Below are 16,900 nucleotides of genomic sequence, written 5' to 3' on the forward strand. Positions count from 1 at the left end.
TCCTTCACTGACAGGAATAACCACATTGGTCATGGCACACAAAGATGTTGGCACCACGTGAAGTTTCTTGCTTTTGAGGAAAAAAAATGATTACAACTTTTTATCTCATAACAGGTAGTGCCTTTCACCACAATATATTGATAATTTAACAGCCTTTTTGTTCCTAATCTGTGAGAAACAATTCTAGCTGCTGCTGGATGGTAAATCTAGGCAAATCAAGGAGAAAGCAGTTTTAGGACCTGGTTTTATCTGTGAAGAATTCTGTCCACATTACCCCTCCCCTTCTTTTTAAAATTTCAAGACAATGGGCGTTGATTTAAATGGGGGTAAACTCAGAAAATTCCTAGAAATCGTGTAGAGTTGACACATGGTTTCAGGGTTAGTGCCTGCCCAATCTGAGTGAGAGGAATTTAGGAGATTTATTCCTCAATTAGATGGCATGTAACAGGCCTGAGAACTCACTTGTTTCAAAGCTAGGGCAGATGATGTAGTCTCTACAAGCCCTAGGGCCCTTCCAATCTTATGCTTTGGGCATAATAATGACAAAAGTCAAGATTTAGGGTTCAGTTCCAGCTGATTTTATTTCCTTCTCAAAAAAAGTTATTTACAGAAGGTATATATCAACAATCTGACAGGCAGTGAACTTGACATGATTAGCTGGCATGATTTTTTTTTCTTTTTCTTTTTTCCCCCAAACATTGTTTTTTTGTGGCCTTGAATTTTCAGACAAATATTCTACACGGCATATTGCACAGGATGGATGGCAAAAAAAAGTTTAAAAACAAAAACCCTTAACGGAACTGCCTTAAAAGGCAGACGTCCTAGTGCCTGTCATGTTATATTAAACATACATACACACAATCTTTTTGCTTTATTATAATACAGACTTAAATGTACAAAGATGTTTTCCACTTTTTTCAATCTTTAAACACAACAGCTATAAACCTGAACACATATGCTATCATCATGCCATAAGACTAAAACAATTATATTTAGCGACAAGTAGAAAGGATTAAATAGTCAAATACAAGAATGAAAAACGCAGTACATAGTGTCGCGAACTCAAATCGGCATTTAGATAGATCCAGTGGTTTAAACGGCACGTTTTTGTTTATAAAAAAAGTGCAAAAAAGATGTGGTTTACAAGTTAAAGCTACAGGATCCCTTTTTGCTGTAAATGCACCAGTTTTAAAGCCTCTGCATAAAACAGTATTTTGTTTAAAAAAAAACTCGTTTTTCTTTAAAAGCATACAGTGTTTGGCTAATTCTCCTCCCCTTTTTATAGGGCTGAGGTCAAAGGATGGACACTGGTGGCAGGTTAAGGGATACTGTCACTTTAAGAAGCCTGCAGATTGAAGTGTAAACATGGAGAAATTAGGGGCTGATTTTTTAAAACTGTGTGAGATATTAACCAGCCGCCTTATTATAAAATCAGGAAATCCAAACAGCGATTTACACCGATTAACACCCCCTTTATATATTTTTTACAAAAATACACTGAGAAAATAATCAAACGTTTTCATCTCTCTTGTCTTTTTTTGTTTTTTAAAAGTGTCAAAAGTCTACATTTAAATATAAAAAATTAAAAGTTAAAACTCTAGCCCTTCAGTGAAGGAGACGTAAAATGGCGTGGGTAACAACAACTACCAAAAAAAAAAAAAAAAAGAAACGAAAGAAAAAAGAAAGTAAGGAAAGAAGAAATAAGGAAGTAAATAGAAAGCAAAGCAAAAGAAAGCAAAAAAAAAAAAAAAAAAGGGACAAAATAAGAAAAAAAATGTTTGGCCAGTATAAATACGTCCACATATAAAATGGCATCTGATTACATTTACAAGGAAAAAAAAATACGAGGATGGAGCATCGGTGAGGGAAAAAAACACGTCTTCTCATTTACACCTATAAGGAATAAACACATACACACTGAGAAAAAATTTGGTCCTGAATTGGTTTTTTTTAAAGTCCAGCACAGATTTGAGTTGCGTTTGAATCCTTTAAAGAGTTAAGAATGAAAAAAAGCTGGTGATAATTTCTGTCGTAGGAATCAAACATAGCGCCATCTATCTGCTTTTTATATTATCCTACACTATTTTAAAAACTGCTCAACAGTCTTAATACAGAAATCTTTAAAAGATAGACAGGATAACATGCTATATTAACCCCACCAGTGAAATAATCCAACACCATCACGATTCCGATTAAGAGAAGCAAAAAACCTTTTTTCCCCCCCCGACACCACTCGCCCTCCACTGCCCCGGGTACCACATCGAACAGTCTCCTCTCCTCCGCGCCTGCGGGGCCGTGAAGTCTCACCTCACTGGTTTCAGAGATGCAGGAGGCGGAGGCCCAGGAGACGCCGCCACCTTCTCCCGAACGTGCAAATCCATTTCAGTTTTATTACTCGCCCCCCTTCCAGTTCGTGGCCTTCTCCTCCCCGCCCCTCGTCCTGGCTGGTGTGGCTTTCCAACTAGGTTCTCGGGTCATTTCCGAGCGCCGGTCACTCAACGTCTCCTCCTCTGGCTGCAGGGGCAGGGGAAGAAAAAAAAAAAAGGCAAAAAAAGAGGGGGGGGGGGGAGGCGGGGGAGGGGGAGGGGAAAAAAAAAAAAAAAGCCCTCCAAAAACAAAACGGGAATACGCCAGCGTGGAGTCTTTCAGTCCCGGCGCTGGGGCCCTTGCGACTCCCCTATCCCCGCAAGCGGTCAAATTCGACGCCCCGGAGCCTTCGGTCTTCTTGGGAGGGTGGGGGGTGGGGGGAGAATGGGGGCGAGGATGCTGAGAACAAAACCCCTCCGGGGGCATGCCGGAGTCCCCCTCCCCTCCGGATCAAAAAAACAAAAAACCAAGTAAAATAGCCCCAAAACACCGAGGGAGCGATCAGAGAGGAACAGACGATTCCTTCAGTCGCTAGAAAACTACCAACTCGGCTTCTGGCCGGGGGTGCACACAAGTCCGGAAGCTCGTTGGAAGGGCTGGTGGTGGTGGTGGTGGGGGGGGGGGGGGTCTCTTCCAGCAAAGGGGAGGAAACTCGAAGTCGCTTTTTTCGCCATCAACACCACCAAGAACAACAATAAAAGGTCGCCCCTGTCTACCTCCGCCTCCGCCGCGTCTCTCCGGCCGGCGAGATGGGGGTTGGGAGCGCGGGTCCCCAGACGCCGTGGCGTTGCTCTCCGACCACCCGGACGCGGCCGAAGCCGGCCCTGCTCACTTTTTTTTTTTTCTCCTTTTCCTTTTTTTTTTTCCCCCCCTCTTGTTTTCCCTTTTCTCTTGCAACTCTTTTCTCTGTTCGCTTTTTTTTTTTTTTTTCTTTTTCATTTTCCTCTCAGGTCCTCCCCCCACCCCACCACCCGCCCCGTCCCTCTCTCTCCCAGCCCGCGCGCCCTTCAGTAGGTGAAGACCAGGTTGGAGATGCTGGACTCCAGCCAGTCTCCCGAGATCATCTCGCTCACCTCGGGCGTGCAGTAGTCCGGGAACTCGAAATGCGAGCCGGAGCCGGGTTCGAAGTTAAAATCCAGATCCCGGTCCAGCGCCGACGACGAGCTGAAGCTGCCCAGGGACATGCTCTCAAAGTTTGAGCTGGGGTTCAGGTCGAGCAGGTCGTCTTCGAACTCGTCGTCGGAGGACGACGAGCCCGATGACGAGGAGGAGGAGGACGACGACGAGGAGGAGGAGGAGGACGAGGCCGACGAGGACGCGTGCGAGGGCGCGCTGGACGGGGCGGGCGAGGCGGCGCGCAGGCTGGCGTAGCTACGGTGGTCGGCGGGCGAGCGGCCGGCGGCCGGCGATGAGGCGGCGCTGCTGCGGCCGCTCAGGCTCGGCCCGTCGGGCGAGCAACCGGCGCCCCCTTCCTCGTACAGGCCCAGGGGGTCGCTGGGGTCGGCCCCCGCGCCCACGCCGCCGACGGGCGAGGACGACGCGCCCAGGCCGCCGAACAGGTAGACGCGCTTCACCTTCTTCTCCGCCGGGTGTTTGCCCGGGGCCGCCAGGCCGGCCGAGGCCGAGGCCGCCGCCGAGGCCGAGGCGCCGGGAGTCCGCGCCTTGTACAGCGAGTGGTGGTCGGCGGCCGCGGCGGCGGCGCCCAGGGGCAACAGGGCGGCGGCCCCCGCCTGCTCGGCGGCGAACGAGGACGACGACGACGAGGAGGAGGCGGAGGCGGTCGCCGCCGCCGCCTTCCCGCCGCCGCCCGCCAGGATGAGCTTGGCGTGGGGCTTGCCGACCCCGCCGCCCGCCACTTTGGAGCCGCAGCTCTTTTTCTGCGCGGGTTTGGAGTTGGCGCCGCCACCGCTCGCGCCGCCGCCGCCTCCTCCCCCCGCGTGGCTGCCCCCGCCGCCGCCGCCCCCGTGGCCGCTGCCACCGACCTTGTCGCCCTTCTCCCCAGGCTTGGAGGCGGCGGCGGCCGCGGAGCCCGAGTTGGCGTTGCCGGACTTCACCTTCTTCCTGGGCCGGTACTTGTAGTCGGGGTAGTCAGCCATGTGCTTGAGGCGCAGCCGCTCCGCCTCCCGAATGAAAGGGATCTTGTCGCTATCTTTGAGCAGCTTCCAGCGTTTGCCCAGCCGCTTGGAGATCTCGGCGTTGTGCATGTCGGGTGACTGCTCCATGATCTTGCGCCGCTCGATCTGCGACCACACCATAAAGGCGTTCATGGGCCTTTTGATGTGCCCACTCGGCGTCTTGCACCAGCTCGGGTCGTCGGCCTTGCCGCCCGTGGAGGCGGTGGAGCCTGGCGTGGGGGAGGAGGCGATGCCCAGCTCGAGGCCGGCGCCCGAGTCCGAGCTCTCGCCGGCGAGCAGCGCTTCCGTGTTCTCGGCGTTGTTGGTTTGCTGCACCATGGCCCCGGCTCGGCGGGCGCCCACGCGCGCTCACACCCTCGCGGCGGCCGCGGCGCGATCGCCGGGCCCTCCTGGCTCCCGGGACCAAGCGCACGCCGAGCGAGGGGACGTGCGCGGCGGTCGAGCGGGCGGCTCAACTCCTGGCCGGGGCGGAGGTGGGCGAAGAGAGAAAAGTCTCCAAAAAGATGCGGGGCGGGAGCACTCCGCCTCAAGCAGAGGAGTTATAGTTCCCAGGCTGGAGAATCTCCCTCTCTCTAGCTCTTCTCTCTCACCGCGCCGCAGTTTGCGCTGTCTCTCGGCTCTGCGTCCTGGAGACGGTGCTAAAGTGGAGAGGAGTTTCTCGAATGCTGGTTGCTGAAGCTTCCAATACAAGTTTCTCGCCGCCTCCCAGGCAAGTCTTTTTTTTTTTTTTTTTCCTTCCCCTGAAGCAGTTGATTCCAGTTCGCGAGCGCTCTCAGAAGCTCAGGAAAGCGACATAGTCTCTATCAGTTAGTCCCTCTCTTACAATGCAAAGCAGAAAAGGCTCTGGCTCCAGGACTCTCTGTGGGCGGAATCGGCACTAAGGAGTTTGTGCAATTATTTTGTTGCAAGGTAGGACGCCAGAAAGGCTTCATGCAACAGACTGGCATGAATAAATGTATGTTTCCCCCTCCCTCCTGCAAGAAGGGAGCTGGTAATGGCAGAGTTCCTCCAGTGCAGACTCTTAAAGAGCGTGCAAGAACTAGAGACCCAGAGCGAAACAGGCCTCTTCCTCTCACACACGGTTTCCCTTGCTGCAGCTTAGAGCGGACCCCAATTCCGCCTCGCGCCTCTTTATCCTTTCCCAGTCTTGGCCGCGGCCAATCAGCCGCTGTAACCAACGCTTCCTCGTGCCAAGCCCCTCCCCCGGGCTTCCCATTGGCTTGGAACCCGATGCAATAATAATCTCCGCGTGCAATGAGAAGCTCCAAATCTGACCTCATTCCAATTTACAGAGCAAACTTTTTAAAAGGGCTAGAAGTACAGCTGAGATTTCTGCTGCCTCTTTTTTCCTTTTGCTGTGCGTGCCTGCGTGTGTGTGTGTGGTGTGTGAAGAGGATGTTAATGCATGAAATTATTAAGGGGAGAGACGGAAATGTATTCTAACCATTATGTTAGATAACAAGGGGCTTAGAAGAGGGGGAAGGGTGAAATACTGTAAATGGAAGCTTTCTGCTTAAAAGCCAAGTGATTATTTTTATTAGTTCTTTTCAGTATTGGAATAGAGAATCAGCCTTTAGTGCAAAATCTGTTCCTCGGCTCCTTCATAAAGCCAAGGATGTAAAAGAGGGAGGGAAAGCTATGAAAATAAATCAACAGATATTGAAAACCATTAAGAAAGTGGTACCTAGACACCTGTCATCACTATTATTTTAACAATTCCAGGTACAGCACAGATGTTGATGTATTGTGTTAATCCCTTCAGAGCTATTTTGGTGCTGTTTGTTGGAAGGCAGAAAAGAGGATTTTGGGGGGCAATAATTTCTTGCTCTCTTAACCAAACAGGGGTTAACTATAGTTATTGAATGATTTAAACTCCCCTTTGAATCCTGGATGGGCTTCCCTAGTGGCGCAGTGTGGTAAAGAATTTGCCTGAGAATGTAGGAGACAAGGGAGACTGGGTTCCATCCCTGGGCCAGGAAGATCCCCTTGGAGGAGGAAATGGCAATCCACTCCAGTATTCTTGCCTGGAAAAATCCCATGGACAGAGGAACCTCATGGGTTACAATCCACAGGGTTGCAAAGAGCTAGACACGGCTGAGCACACAGCACAGCACACACAGTCGTAAATCCTGGGTAGCCCAAACAGAGGAGCTTTCCACTGGAACACAATAGGCAGTGTTCCATAGTTAATAGGAGAATTTCCGTAGTTTTGTGTAAGAAGATAATGGTGAGTAAAGGATGGGAATCAGCTTTACTTTGTAAGTATTAGTTTTCCACATTTTCAAAATTAAAGATAGCTTCACGCTTCATCCTCTCTTCCCCAAACCCTCCTCCTCCTCTCCTTTATATTTTCTCCTATATGTTCGTTACTTCAATCAAATGGAATTAAAAGGCCAAAGCAAAGAGACACTGTAAAAGGCAATGATAACTAGTAGCAAAAAAGAATGGAACTTCTGAATTTATATTAGACCTTGCTGCTAGTCTTTCTTACTAGTCTTGTGACTCTGGGGATGTGACCAAGTCTCAGTTTTCCTCATCAGTGATATGGGAACACTAGGAACTACTTTATATAGTGTTTTGTGGGAGTTCAGTGAGGTTGATATATAGTAAGCCCTCAGTGAATACTATATTATCCTTCATGATAATTCAGATTCCAGAGACATTCCCTCTAGTAAAAGCAGCATGTTGTTCGACTAAAATCGAGGGAGGTCACTGATGTGAAAAAATCATCACAGATCATGGATGTGAACCATCCAAGGACCACACTGGCAACCCAGTCATCCTGATGATTTGAAAAGAAGCCTCATGAAGAGCATTGTGAAGAATATGGCAAAAAAAAGTTCCCAGGTAGTCAAAATACATGTTAATTTGGCCACAGACATCTCTTTTGTTCTAAGGTATGAAAATTAAAATTATAACAAAGATTGGTATTCCTTAAAACTATAATAGTAAAACTGTTTTTCTATAAGCCAGTGATAAGTGGTTAGGTAGGGCTAACCTAACATAATTAAGTCAGCTTTCAATTCTGATCAAACTAGTGCTGGGCAGCAGATTTCTATTAATCTTGTCAAACTTTTAGAGTATGTAGGCTGGGGAGAGGCCCAGGTTGTCAGATGTAGAATTTTACTGGAAAGAACACCCTTTGGCAACATCTGACTGGATCTCTAAGGATCAACCACAAACAAGAATGTTTTTGTGGGTAGAAGCAAATAATTTTTGACCAGTAGCTACCCAAGTTATATATATTTTTTTCTTTTAGAAGGGGAAACAAATCTTGAAAACAAAAAACCCACACCTCTTTTGCATCTAACAAAGCTGGGTGTGTCATCATTTTATTTGGTATTCATACTATAACATAGCCCTACATGTTCTCAATCTGGCATAAAAATTACTGTAAGAGGTCTATTATTTATTTATTTTATTATTTATTTTAAAAATCCATAATTTTACCAGAATAAAAAAAGAATAAATACTATGTTTGAGATTTGTAGCAACTAATAATCTGAGGGTGTGACTAAATTTGTGATGTTTCAGTCAAAGTGAGTGAATAATCAGTATCATTGATTATATTTCCAAAGCCATTTGTGATTCTACCAGTGAATGAGATCAGAGAAAAGTGGAAGTTAAAGCACTCAGAATGATTTTATGTTTAAAACACGCAGATTTGTTTTTCTTAATGTGTGTACTAAAAAATAGCCACTGGCCTATTTCTATTGTTAGGTATATTTTCTATATTTCAACAAATCTAACTGATGTCTTTCAGACATACCATGGTCACGTGCTATTAAGGGAGAACAACTGCCAGTGAAACTGACATCCCCATGGTTGTAAGACATCTGAAAAGAAAAAAGTTCCTCTTAGAATTGAAGAAATATGGTATTAGTAATTTCCATTGACATAAAAGATTGTTATAGTATATATGAATGCTTAGACTTCTGAAGTAGATTTGTTTTTATGTGTTAGTAGCCCTCTTAAAATGTAAGAAAACATGTGACAAGTGGCCTTTTATTAAAGACATCTTTCTCACCAACTGGATACGTGCACACTGAAATGTATGAGGTCTCAATAGCAAATAATGAGAAAAGATTTCTGTGTTCTCATTACCTAACTTCACATGCTTTGTAACCAGTTTTTCCATTACTAACATTTTTCTTCCCCAAATACCAGATATTTGGTGGCCCCTACTAAATCAGTACTCAGTGTTCCCTCTGCTGGCTTTGTAGTACATGAAGTGATTCTTAATGCTACTCTCTAAGCCATATTAACAGTAAGCCAAGATAATTTTGCAAAAAAAAAAAAAAAAAATCCTGTTTCAAAATAATAGAGGAAATTTATTTATTATCAAAGATGATAGACATTCCAAATTTTGAATTAAGGTAAATATTTCCTCTTAATTATTTTCCATTAAATAATGGAACTCGATTTGAGATGTAATATTTGCTAATTCATTTCTTCTGCTCTCACACACCTGCACAACATAAAAATCCTGCTTCCATAAAATGGTATGTGGTATAGATGGAAATAGCATTCTGTCCCACTGCTTAATATATTCCTATAGCATAGAGGGAGAGAAAAAAAAAAAAAAAAAAAACCTGAGGGGAAATTAGTTTAACAAATCTCTTGGATTCACAGTGATTTGCAAGATTTTTCCTTGTCTTGGTTATAGAAACTGTGATTGTAAGAGCTGGTCTGACCTGACAACTATTCAGTTCAAAGAAAATAAAGAGGGGAAAAATCCTGTCTTTGTTACTTTAGCAGACAGGGAAGAAGCCTGAGAAATTTGATGTCATTGGCCTTTGCCAACTGAAAGGCCCCAGGCTTTTTGGTTTCACACTTTATGGAAAATAACCTTCCATCAGAAGCTGATTTACTTCTCAGGCAAGTAGACAAATATAACTTGCACTTCATTTTTGGGGGGCTGATGAAATTGCATTGGAACTGGACTTCCCCGGAGGGGTGGGGGTTGTATGGAAAAACAATGTATGGAAGTAATCCTTATTTGCAAAATACTAAAATAGGATCTTAGGTTAAATGAAGTCCACGTTTATTATTATGTTTACTCTTAGGAAAAATTAAGAGAGAAGAATCCTGCATTTCTAATTAAATTTTTGCCATTTTCTCTCCCCTCCTAACCAGTGGCTGGCACCTGGTAGGTTTCTGTATGCATTTCATACCAGCGCCAACTCATTTTTCCTCTCCTTTCAATTTTCTCATGAGAACAAGCAGGAAATGAGTGTTTGCACCAGGCCACGTAGATTTGAAGCAGGAACACGAGCTTCTGCTCCATTTCGCTAAGCCGAAGCAAGTCACACCCACCCCGAACCCGGGTTTACGCGTTCATCAGCCGACTCCCAGTGCAGGGAGAGGCGGCCGCCAGGTGGCAGCGCTGAGCCTCCCTGCGCCCACGAGGAGACGTGGGAAAACGTGGGGATGATCGGACTTCTTTCTCCCCTCTTCCTCCTCTCCTGAACCCGTAGCATCCTCCACTATCTTCTTTCGGTAGCAGTTTAAACGATCAGCGGTTAATAGGGTGTGTCGATGAATTCTGATGATTTTTTTTTTTTTTGAATCATAAGTCAAGAGTTTAGGGCAACGAACCGCCGCCTCCCGTTCACTTGTCAGAAGCTCCCAGAGACTTGGGGACGCCAGGACTCCCGTTTGGAACTAGTCACTGAACCGGGAGCTCATCAATGGCCGGGTCCGTATCTTGCCGAAGCCGGAACGAATTAGAAGGCTCTCTCGGAGAGCCGCTGCAGAGGAGGCGCGCCCAACTCGAGGACTAGCAGAGGCACCCCTCCTCCTCAAAAGATGGTTTCCCTCTGCCGGGCGCCGCGACTCGGTGGCGCGGGCACCGCGTTCTGCCTGCCCTGAGCGCGCCGAGGGGTCGGCGGGGATCAGCGGTGCTCCGCCGCGGCGGCTGAGCCTCGTCTTTCGGTTACTGGTACAGGGAGGAAATACACTGGAATCGACTCCGGCTGTGCTTTTTTGGGGAAAAGTCTTTCCTACTGTAAACAGGTTTCGGGCGATGCTGTCAGCAACACTTTAACACCCGTCTTCCGTTTAGGTTTACGACCCGGAGAAGAAGCCAAAGACACAGGCACACACGAGCCCCCGCACCCTAGCCTTCTTCGAAATTTCGATTGGCCGCGCTGGCCCGGGTTGGGGGGAGGTGGTTTCCTCCGGCGCTCGGCTCCTCCATCCCCTCCACCAACCCCCCACCCCCCGCCACCGGGCCCCATTCCGTCCCTGACCGGAACTGACAGTTCCTGGGCCCCCTGGTCTCCAGAGAGCCCACCGCCCCGTGTGCGCTCTGCGTCTGGAACCCACATTCCGGCTGGCAGGCGACATTCGTACCCGGGCTGGGCAACCCCCTCCCTGGTCCCGTGGAGCGTGCAGTTAGTTGCCCGCTCTCGTGCGGGAGGGAGAACAGGGTGTGTGCGCGGTGGGCGGGGCGGGGGGGCGTACAGAGGGAAAAGCTGTAGGGCCAAGGGAGGTTGACAATTGGTTGCACTCGAGTCTTCAAGCATCCCCTCCCCCGGGGCTTCGGAGGAGGCTTCCGCGTGTCTCGGTGCCCTCCCTCTTGCGGGAAAGGTGGGGAGGGGGGCGGGAGTCGCGGTGCCAGGGCCCCTTGGCAGGGGCGCACCGACGCCCCCCGGGAATCGGCTCCGGGTCTCAGGTCTGAGAGGAGGGAGTTTCTGGCAAGTAAATCACCGATAGAGGCTGCGCCCCGGGCGCAGTTACTGAGAATCGAAACGCTCTGGAGGGATTCGGCTCGCTTTGTCCCCCTTGGATTCGCGTGCTTCTGCCTTTCCGCAGGCCGCCGCGGCAGCCAGGCCCCGGGAGCAGGCGCCCGGGTGGGGCTGCCAACCCGCGCGGAGCGCCCCGAAGCCATCCCAGTGACCCCAGGGCGGCGTGAATGGCAGCACGTCCCGCGGGATTCCCGCCCCCGCCCCCCAACTCCACAGCCAAGGAGAAGTAATTCCAGTTGGAGCCCCGTGGGGAAAGCGTCTGATCCCACTTATGGAAAACGCTTAAACAAGAGCACACCTAAGCCAACATGAGCCAGCGAGTTGACCTACAATTGGAGGTGGTGCGGGGGCGGGCAGGCTGGAGCAGGCGCGCCTGCCTGCGAGGGAAACCCGCCGGGGAGTGGGCAGAGGGAAGCGAGGCGAAATGTCAAGATAAGAGAAAGAGAGGAAGAGGGCGGGGGAGGGAGAAAGGCGCTCGATCGCAGAGAGGGAAGATGGGGAGGCGCGGAGGCCGCGCCGGCTGCCAGGTGACGCGGGTCAGAGGGGAAGGGGGGCGGGCGCAGCACGCGCGGGCTCCGCCAGGCACCGGAGCTCCGTGTTCCCAGCCCTCCCCGCCCCTCCCCGGGTCCCCCTTGGCCCGGCATCACGTGTGGCGCCGACGGCGACTCGTGGGAGTGGGAGGGGTGGGGAGGAGCAGGGACCAAAGAACCTGGTGCCCCAGACCGCGCCGAGCGTGCTGCACACCTGGCACCCGGCACTCGCCATCTGCTCCGAGCTCACGCCTCTCGGGCCAGGGTGTGAGCTTGGAGAGATGTAAGGATATTGCCCGGGGGCAAGATGGCTTCGAGTCAATGAACTCAGTCAATCAGTGCTTATGGTGCTCCTACTGTGTGCAGAGCGTCCCCTCCAGCTGCTGGGCTCAGGAGCTGCACCATCTGTTCTGTGTGTTGTGTAATAACGTTGTGTAATAAGTGCACAAGCCGAACGGTAATCTAAGCAAATTGGCCCTGCCAAGGAGGGCGGTTGAGGCAGTTTGGAGGTCTGGAGAGGTGATGAGTCTGGTAGAGTAAGGTGTGAAAGTTTTATGATTTTCCTCTGCTTTCTTACGTATGAGTGACCCCTCACTCCCCACCCCCTACCCCGTGCTTCCTGTGCGGCATTCTCAGAACACAGAGATCAAAATTAACGATCACAGTTTTAAACTAGTAATTTAGTGACACTTACTCTGAGCGTCAAAGAATTGATGCTTTTGAACTGTGGTGCTGGAGAACACTCTTGAGAGTCCCTTGGACTGCAAGGAGACCCAACCTCTCAATGCTAAAGGAAATCAGTCCTGAATATTCATTGGAAGGACTGAGGCTGAAGCTGAAACTCCAATACTTTGGCCACCTGATGCGAAGTTACTGACTCATTTGAAAAGACCCTGATGCTGGGAAAGATTGAGGGCGGGAGGAGAAGGGGCAGACAGAGGATGAGATGGTTGGATGACATCACCGACTGGAGGGACATAGGTTTGAATAAGCTTCGGGAGTTGGTGATGGACAGGGAAGCCTGTCTCTGCAGTCCATGGGGTCGCAAAGAGTTGGACAGGACTAAGCGACTGAACTGAACTGAACTCTGAGCTAGAAGAATTTGTAAGTAATTGAAGCCTAGTCCATAAACACTCAAACTTAACTCATTCATTTCACAAATATCAGACCCCAGACACTGCTTTATTGGAAAAACTGTTTTGTAATATAACTTCTGGGCTTCCCAGGTGTGGCTTAGTGGTAAAGAACTGGACTGCCAACGCAGGAGATGCTGTTTTGATGCCTGGAGAAGAAAATGGCAACCCACTCCAGGATTCTTGCCTGGGAAATTCCATGGACAGAGGAGCCTGGAGGGCCACAGTCCACGGGGTCACAAGAGTTGGACTCGATTTAGAGACTAAAAAGCAACAATAATAGTGTAACTTTATCCTGTGAGAAAAGTCTTAGATAATATAACCTATGTTTTAATGTATTTTTAAAGTCAATATAATGCTCAAACTACAATATGAAGGCGAAATAGGCACAAAATTCATAATACAATACTATATTTCCACCATGTGTGCCCAGGTTATATTTCACTAGAACACCCAAAATGTTGTCTAAAGGGAGTACTGCCAAGATGTTAATTATAATCCAAGGATGTCAGGCAAGTACTGAGGAATGGGAATGTACTCAGGGATGGGAATGTAATTCAAAGTCTGAAATTCACGGCGGACGTGGTAGATTCTTATATCAACCTTGTCCTATTTATGCCCTTTGTGGATCCTGTCCCATCAACTCTAGATCAGGTCGCATGACTTGCTTTGGCTAATGGGGCATTAGCAAACATGAGCCAAGCAGAAAGTTTGATGCTGCTGCTGCTGCTAAGTCGCTTCAGTCGTGTCCGACTCTGTGCAACCCCATAGACGGCAGCCCACCAGGCTCCCCCGTCCTTGGGATTCTCCAGGCAAGAACACTGGAGTGGGTTGCCATTTCCTTCTCCAATACATGAAAGTGAAAAGTGAAAGTGAAGTCGCTCAGTTGTGTCCAACTTAGCGACCCCATGGACTGCAGCCTACCAGGCTTCTCCATCCATAGGATTCTCCACGCAAGAGTACTCCAGTGGGGTGCCATTGCCTTCTCCGGAAAGTTTGATGAGTGCCTGCATGTTGGTATTTGTCCATTTGAAATATAAAGACCATTGTGGGAATAGAGGCCCAGACATAGAGAATGGACTTCTGGACCCAGGGGAAGGAGAGAATGGGAGGAATTGAGAGAATAGGGTTGATACATACACTAATGTGTAAAATAGATAGCTAGTGGGAACCTGCTGTATAGCACAGGGAGCTCAGCTCTGTGATGACCTAGATGGGTGGGATGGGGCGTGGGAGGGAGGCTGTAGAAGGAGGGGATATATGTATGCATATGGCTGATTCACGTTGTATAGCAGAAATTTACACAACATGATAAAGCAATTATACTCCAATTAAAATTTTTTTAAAAATACATATGCAAAAAATCATAAAGAGCATTGTGTTGTGAAGAAGCTCGGCTGACTTACAGGGAGAAAGCGATGCCCTGCCAGTGCTAGTGTCCCAGGCATGTGACTGAGGCTATCTGGGACCGCAGCGGGGTTGTCAGATGACTACAGCCACATGAGTGATCCCAGATGAGTCTGGCAGAAGAATCACTAGATTGACAAGCCACAGATCTGTGAGAACAATACATCATTGTTTTAAATCACTATGTTAGGGGTGACTTGTTATACAGTAAGAAAGGACAGAGTAGTATTAACTACAATACCATGTGATAGATGCTAAAATACAAATCTACTCATGACGATGATCTCTCTTTAATGACTCCAGACCTTCCTTATGAGTTCAATCCATATGTCCATTAATGCCCATGGTGAATATAGGGGTTAGCTGGATTTGAATAATCCAGATAGTTAATCTTTTCTCATTGCAAGTTGTGCTCCCTTGCCATCTTCTGAACTTTCCTGAAATTCTTTCCCCTCTCAGGAGACCTGCTGCCTCCAACACGGCTATTTATCTGTCATGTCCGTCCCTCCTTCTGTCTGTGGCCTTTCCTGGCTAGCTCATTTCTCTCCATTCCCCCCCCCCACTTTTTCCTTCTTCCTGGTCTTTTCATTTTCTGCTTGGAAAAAGCAGTTGTTGGAGGTGAAATGAGTATCACCTCTCTAGATTCTGAAAAAGTGTAGTGGTCACAAACTGGATGTTAGAACCCTGACTAGTACACATTCTATGGCTTTAGAACCACATCCTGTTTGTGACCACTATACTTTTTCAGAATCTAGAGAGGTGATACTCATCTCACCTCCAACAACTGACTGAAAGAAATTTACAAGCAGAAGCAATGACCAAAAAGCTAAGATAAGCTAAAGAATCAAATAACTGAAAGCTGAGTATGGTTGGTCTGTTTACTGATCCTAAGTAAACACACGTTGAAGCAACAGCAGAAAATGAAAAGTAAGACCAGGAAGAAGGAAAAAGGGGAAAAAAAAATGGAGAGAAATGAGCTAGCCAGGAAAGGCCACAGACAGAAGGAGCGACAGATATGACAGATAAAGAGCAGTGCTGGTGGCAGCAGGTCTCCTGAGAGGGGAAAGAATTTCAGGAAAGTTCGGAAGATGGCAAGGGAGTACAATACTTATCTATAGTCATATATGTTGGAGAAGGCAATGGCACCCCACTCCAGTACTCTTGCCTGGAAAATCCCATGGATGGAGGAGCCTGGTAGTGCAGTCCATGGGGTCGCTAGGAGTCGGGCACGACTGAGCAACTTCAGTTTCACTTTTCACTTTCATGCATTGGAGAAAGAAATGGCAACCCACTCCAGTGTTCTTGCCTGGAGAATCCCAGGGACGAGGGAGCCTGGTGGGCTGCCGTCTATGGGGTTGCACAGAGTCAGACACGACTGAAGTGACTTAGCAGCAGCAGCAGCATCAGAGTCATATATACATAGTAGCTTCCCAGGCGGTTCAATGAGTGAAGAGTCTGCCTGCAGTGCAGGAGACGCAGGTAACGTGGATTTGATCCCTGGGTCGGGAAGATCTCCTGGAGTAGGAAATGGCAACCCACTCCAGTATTCTTGCCGTGGAGAATTCCCTGGACAGAGGATCCTGGGTGCGCTATTAGTCCAAGGGATCACAAAGAGCTGGACGCAACTGAGCACACACACACCTTATACATAGTATATATGGCTGACAACTCCCAAGATTTAAAAGCCAGTGGTGTGGTTTTAATCCAAAGGCCAGGAGACCTAAGACCTCAGGAAAAGTTGATGTTTCAGCTGGAGTCTTAAGGCAGGGAAAAGAAGCCAGTGTCTCTCTGTGCAGGCAGTCAGGCAAGGGGAATTCTCGTTTACTTGGGGGAGAGTCAGCCTTTCTGTTCTATTCAGGTCTCTGGCTGATTGGTTGAGGCCCACTCACGTTAGGGAAAACCCTCATGGAAACCTTCACAAAAACACTCAGAGCAATGTTTGACCAAATATCTGAGTACCTCATGGCCTAGTAAAGTTAACACATAAAATTAACCGTCACAGACGGTTACCAACAGTCTTGCCTCATCCTTAACTTGACTCAAGGATGGCATTCAAAGATAGGTTAGATAAGTAGCCAACCAAGAAGATGTTCTGATGGAAAATGGGAAGATCTTTAAACTTCCCATCTGATAAACCCCCCTCCCCACAACCAACTGATAAATAACAGCAAAGTTCATCCCTTGAGGTTATAATATGTATTTTTCTAATAAAAAACATTAGATTTTTTTTATTATACAGATTACCCAAGAAGCTGTTGCACTGACCTACTATTAGACAAAAATAGTATAGTTCTTTAGAATAGCTTTTCTCATAGGTTCAAATAGGTTTAAACATAGGCAGGAGGGGCTGAGGAAAGGGGAAAGGAGATCACTTTGAGAAGGGAAGATTTAAATGCAATGCTCTTGGCATGGTATGGTATGACTGAATGAAAAAAATAACTAAAGGTTAAATTTTGCTGCTCCCATTTAAAGTACAGCTTTAATTTCCTGAGACTGGAAAGTCCCTGATGTTAATATGCACAATAGCATCACTAGAATTACTTCAAGTTTAAAGTATGATGTAGTTTAGCTCAGAATAG

At 47.9% G+C, this 16,900-nt stretch overlaps 1 protein-coding gene across 1 annotated transcript; it reads right to left on the reverse strand.

The window, feature by feature from the left end:
- Window positions 1-555: 555 nt before the first annotated feature.
- SOX4 (SRY-box transcription factor 4) lies at window positions 556-5,624 on the reverse strand. Its single transcript, XM_070777646.1, has one exon. The coding sequence runs from the start codon at window positions 4,818-4,820 to the stop codon at window positions 3,375-3,377; it is 1,446 nt and encodes a 481-aa protein (XP_070633747.1). The 5' UTR covers window positions 4,821-5,624; the 3' UTR covers window positions 556-3,374.
- Window positions 5,625-16,900: the final 11,276 nt, after the last annotated feature.

Source organism: Bos indicus, chromosome 23 (assembly GCF_029378745.1).
Source record: "Bos indicus isolate NIAB-ARS_2022 breed Sahiwal x Tharparkar chromosome 23, NIAB-ARS_B.indTharparkar_mat_pri_1.0, whole genome shotgun sequence".
NCBI lineage: Eukaryota > Metazoa > Chordata > Mammalia > Artiodactyla > Bovidae > Bos > Bos indicus.

Coding starts and splice junctions, on each gene's coding strand:
- SOX4 (XM_070777646.1), bottom strand. CDS start 4,820: ATGGTGCAGCAAACCAACAACGCCGAGAACACGGAAGCGCTGCTCGCC.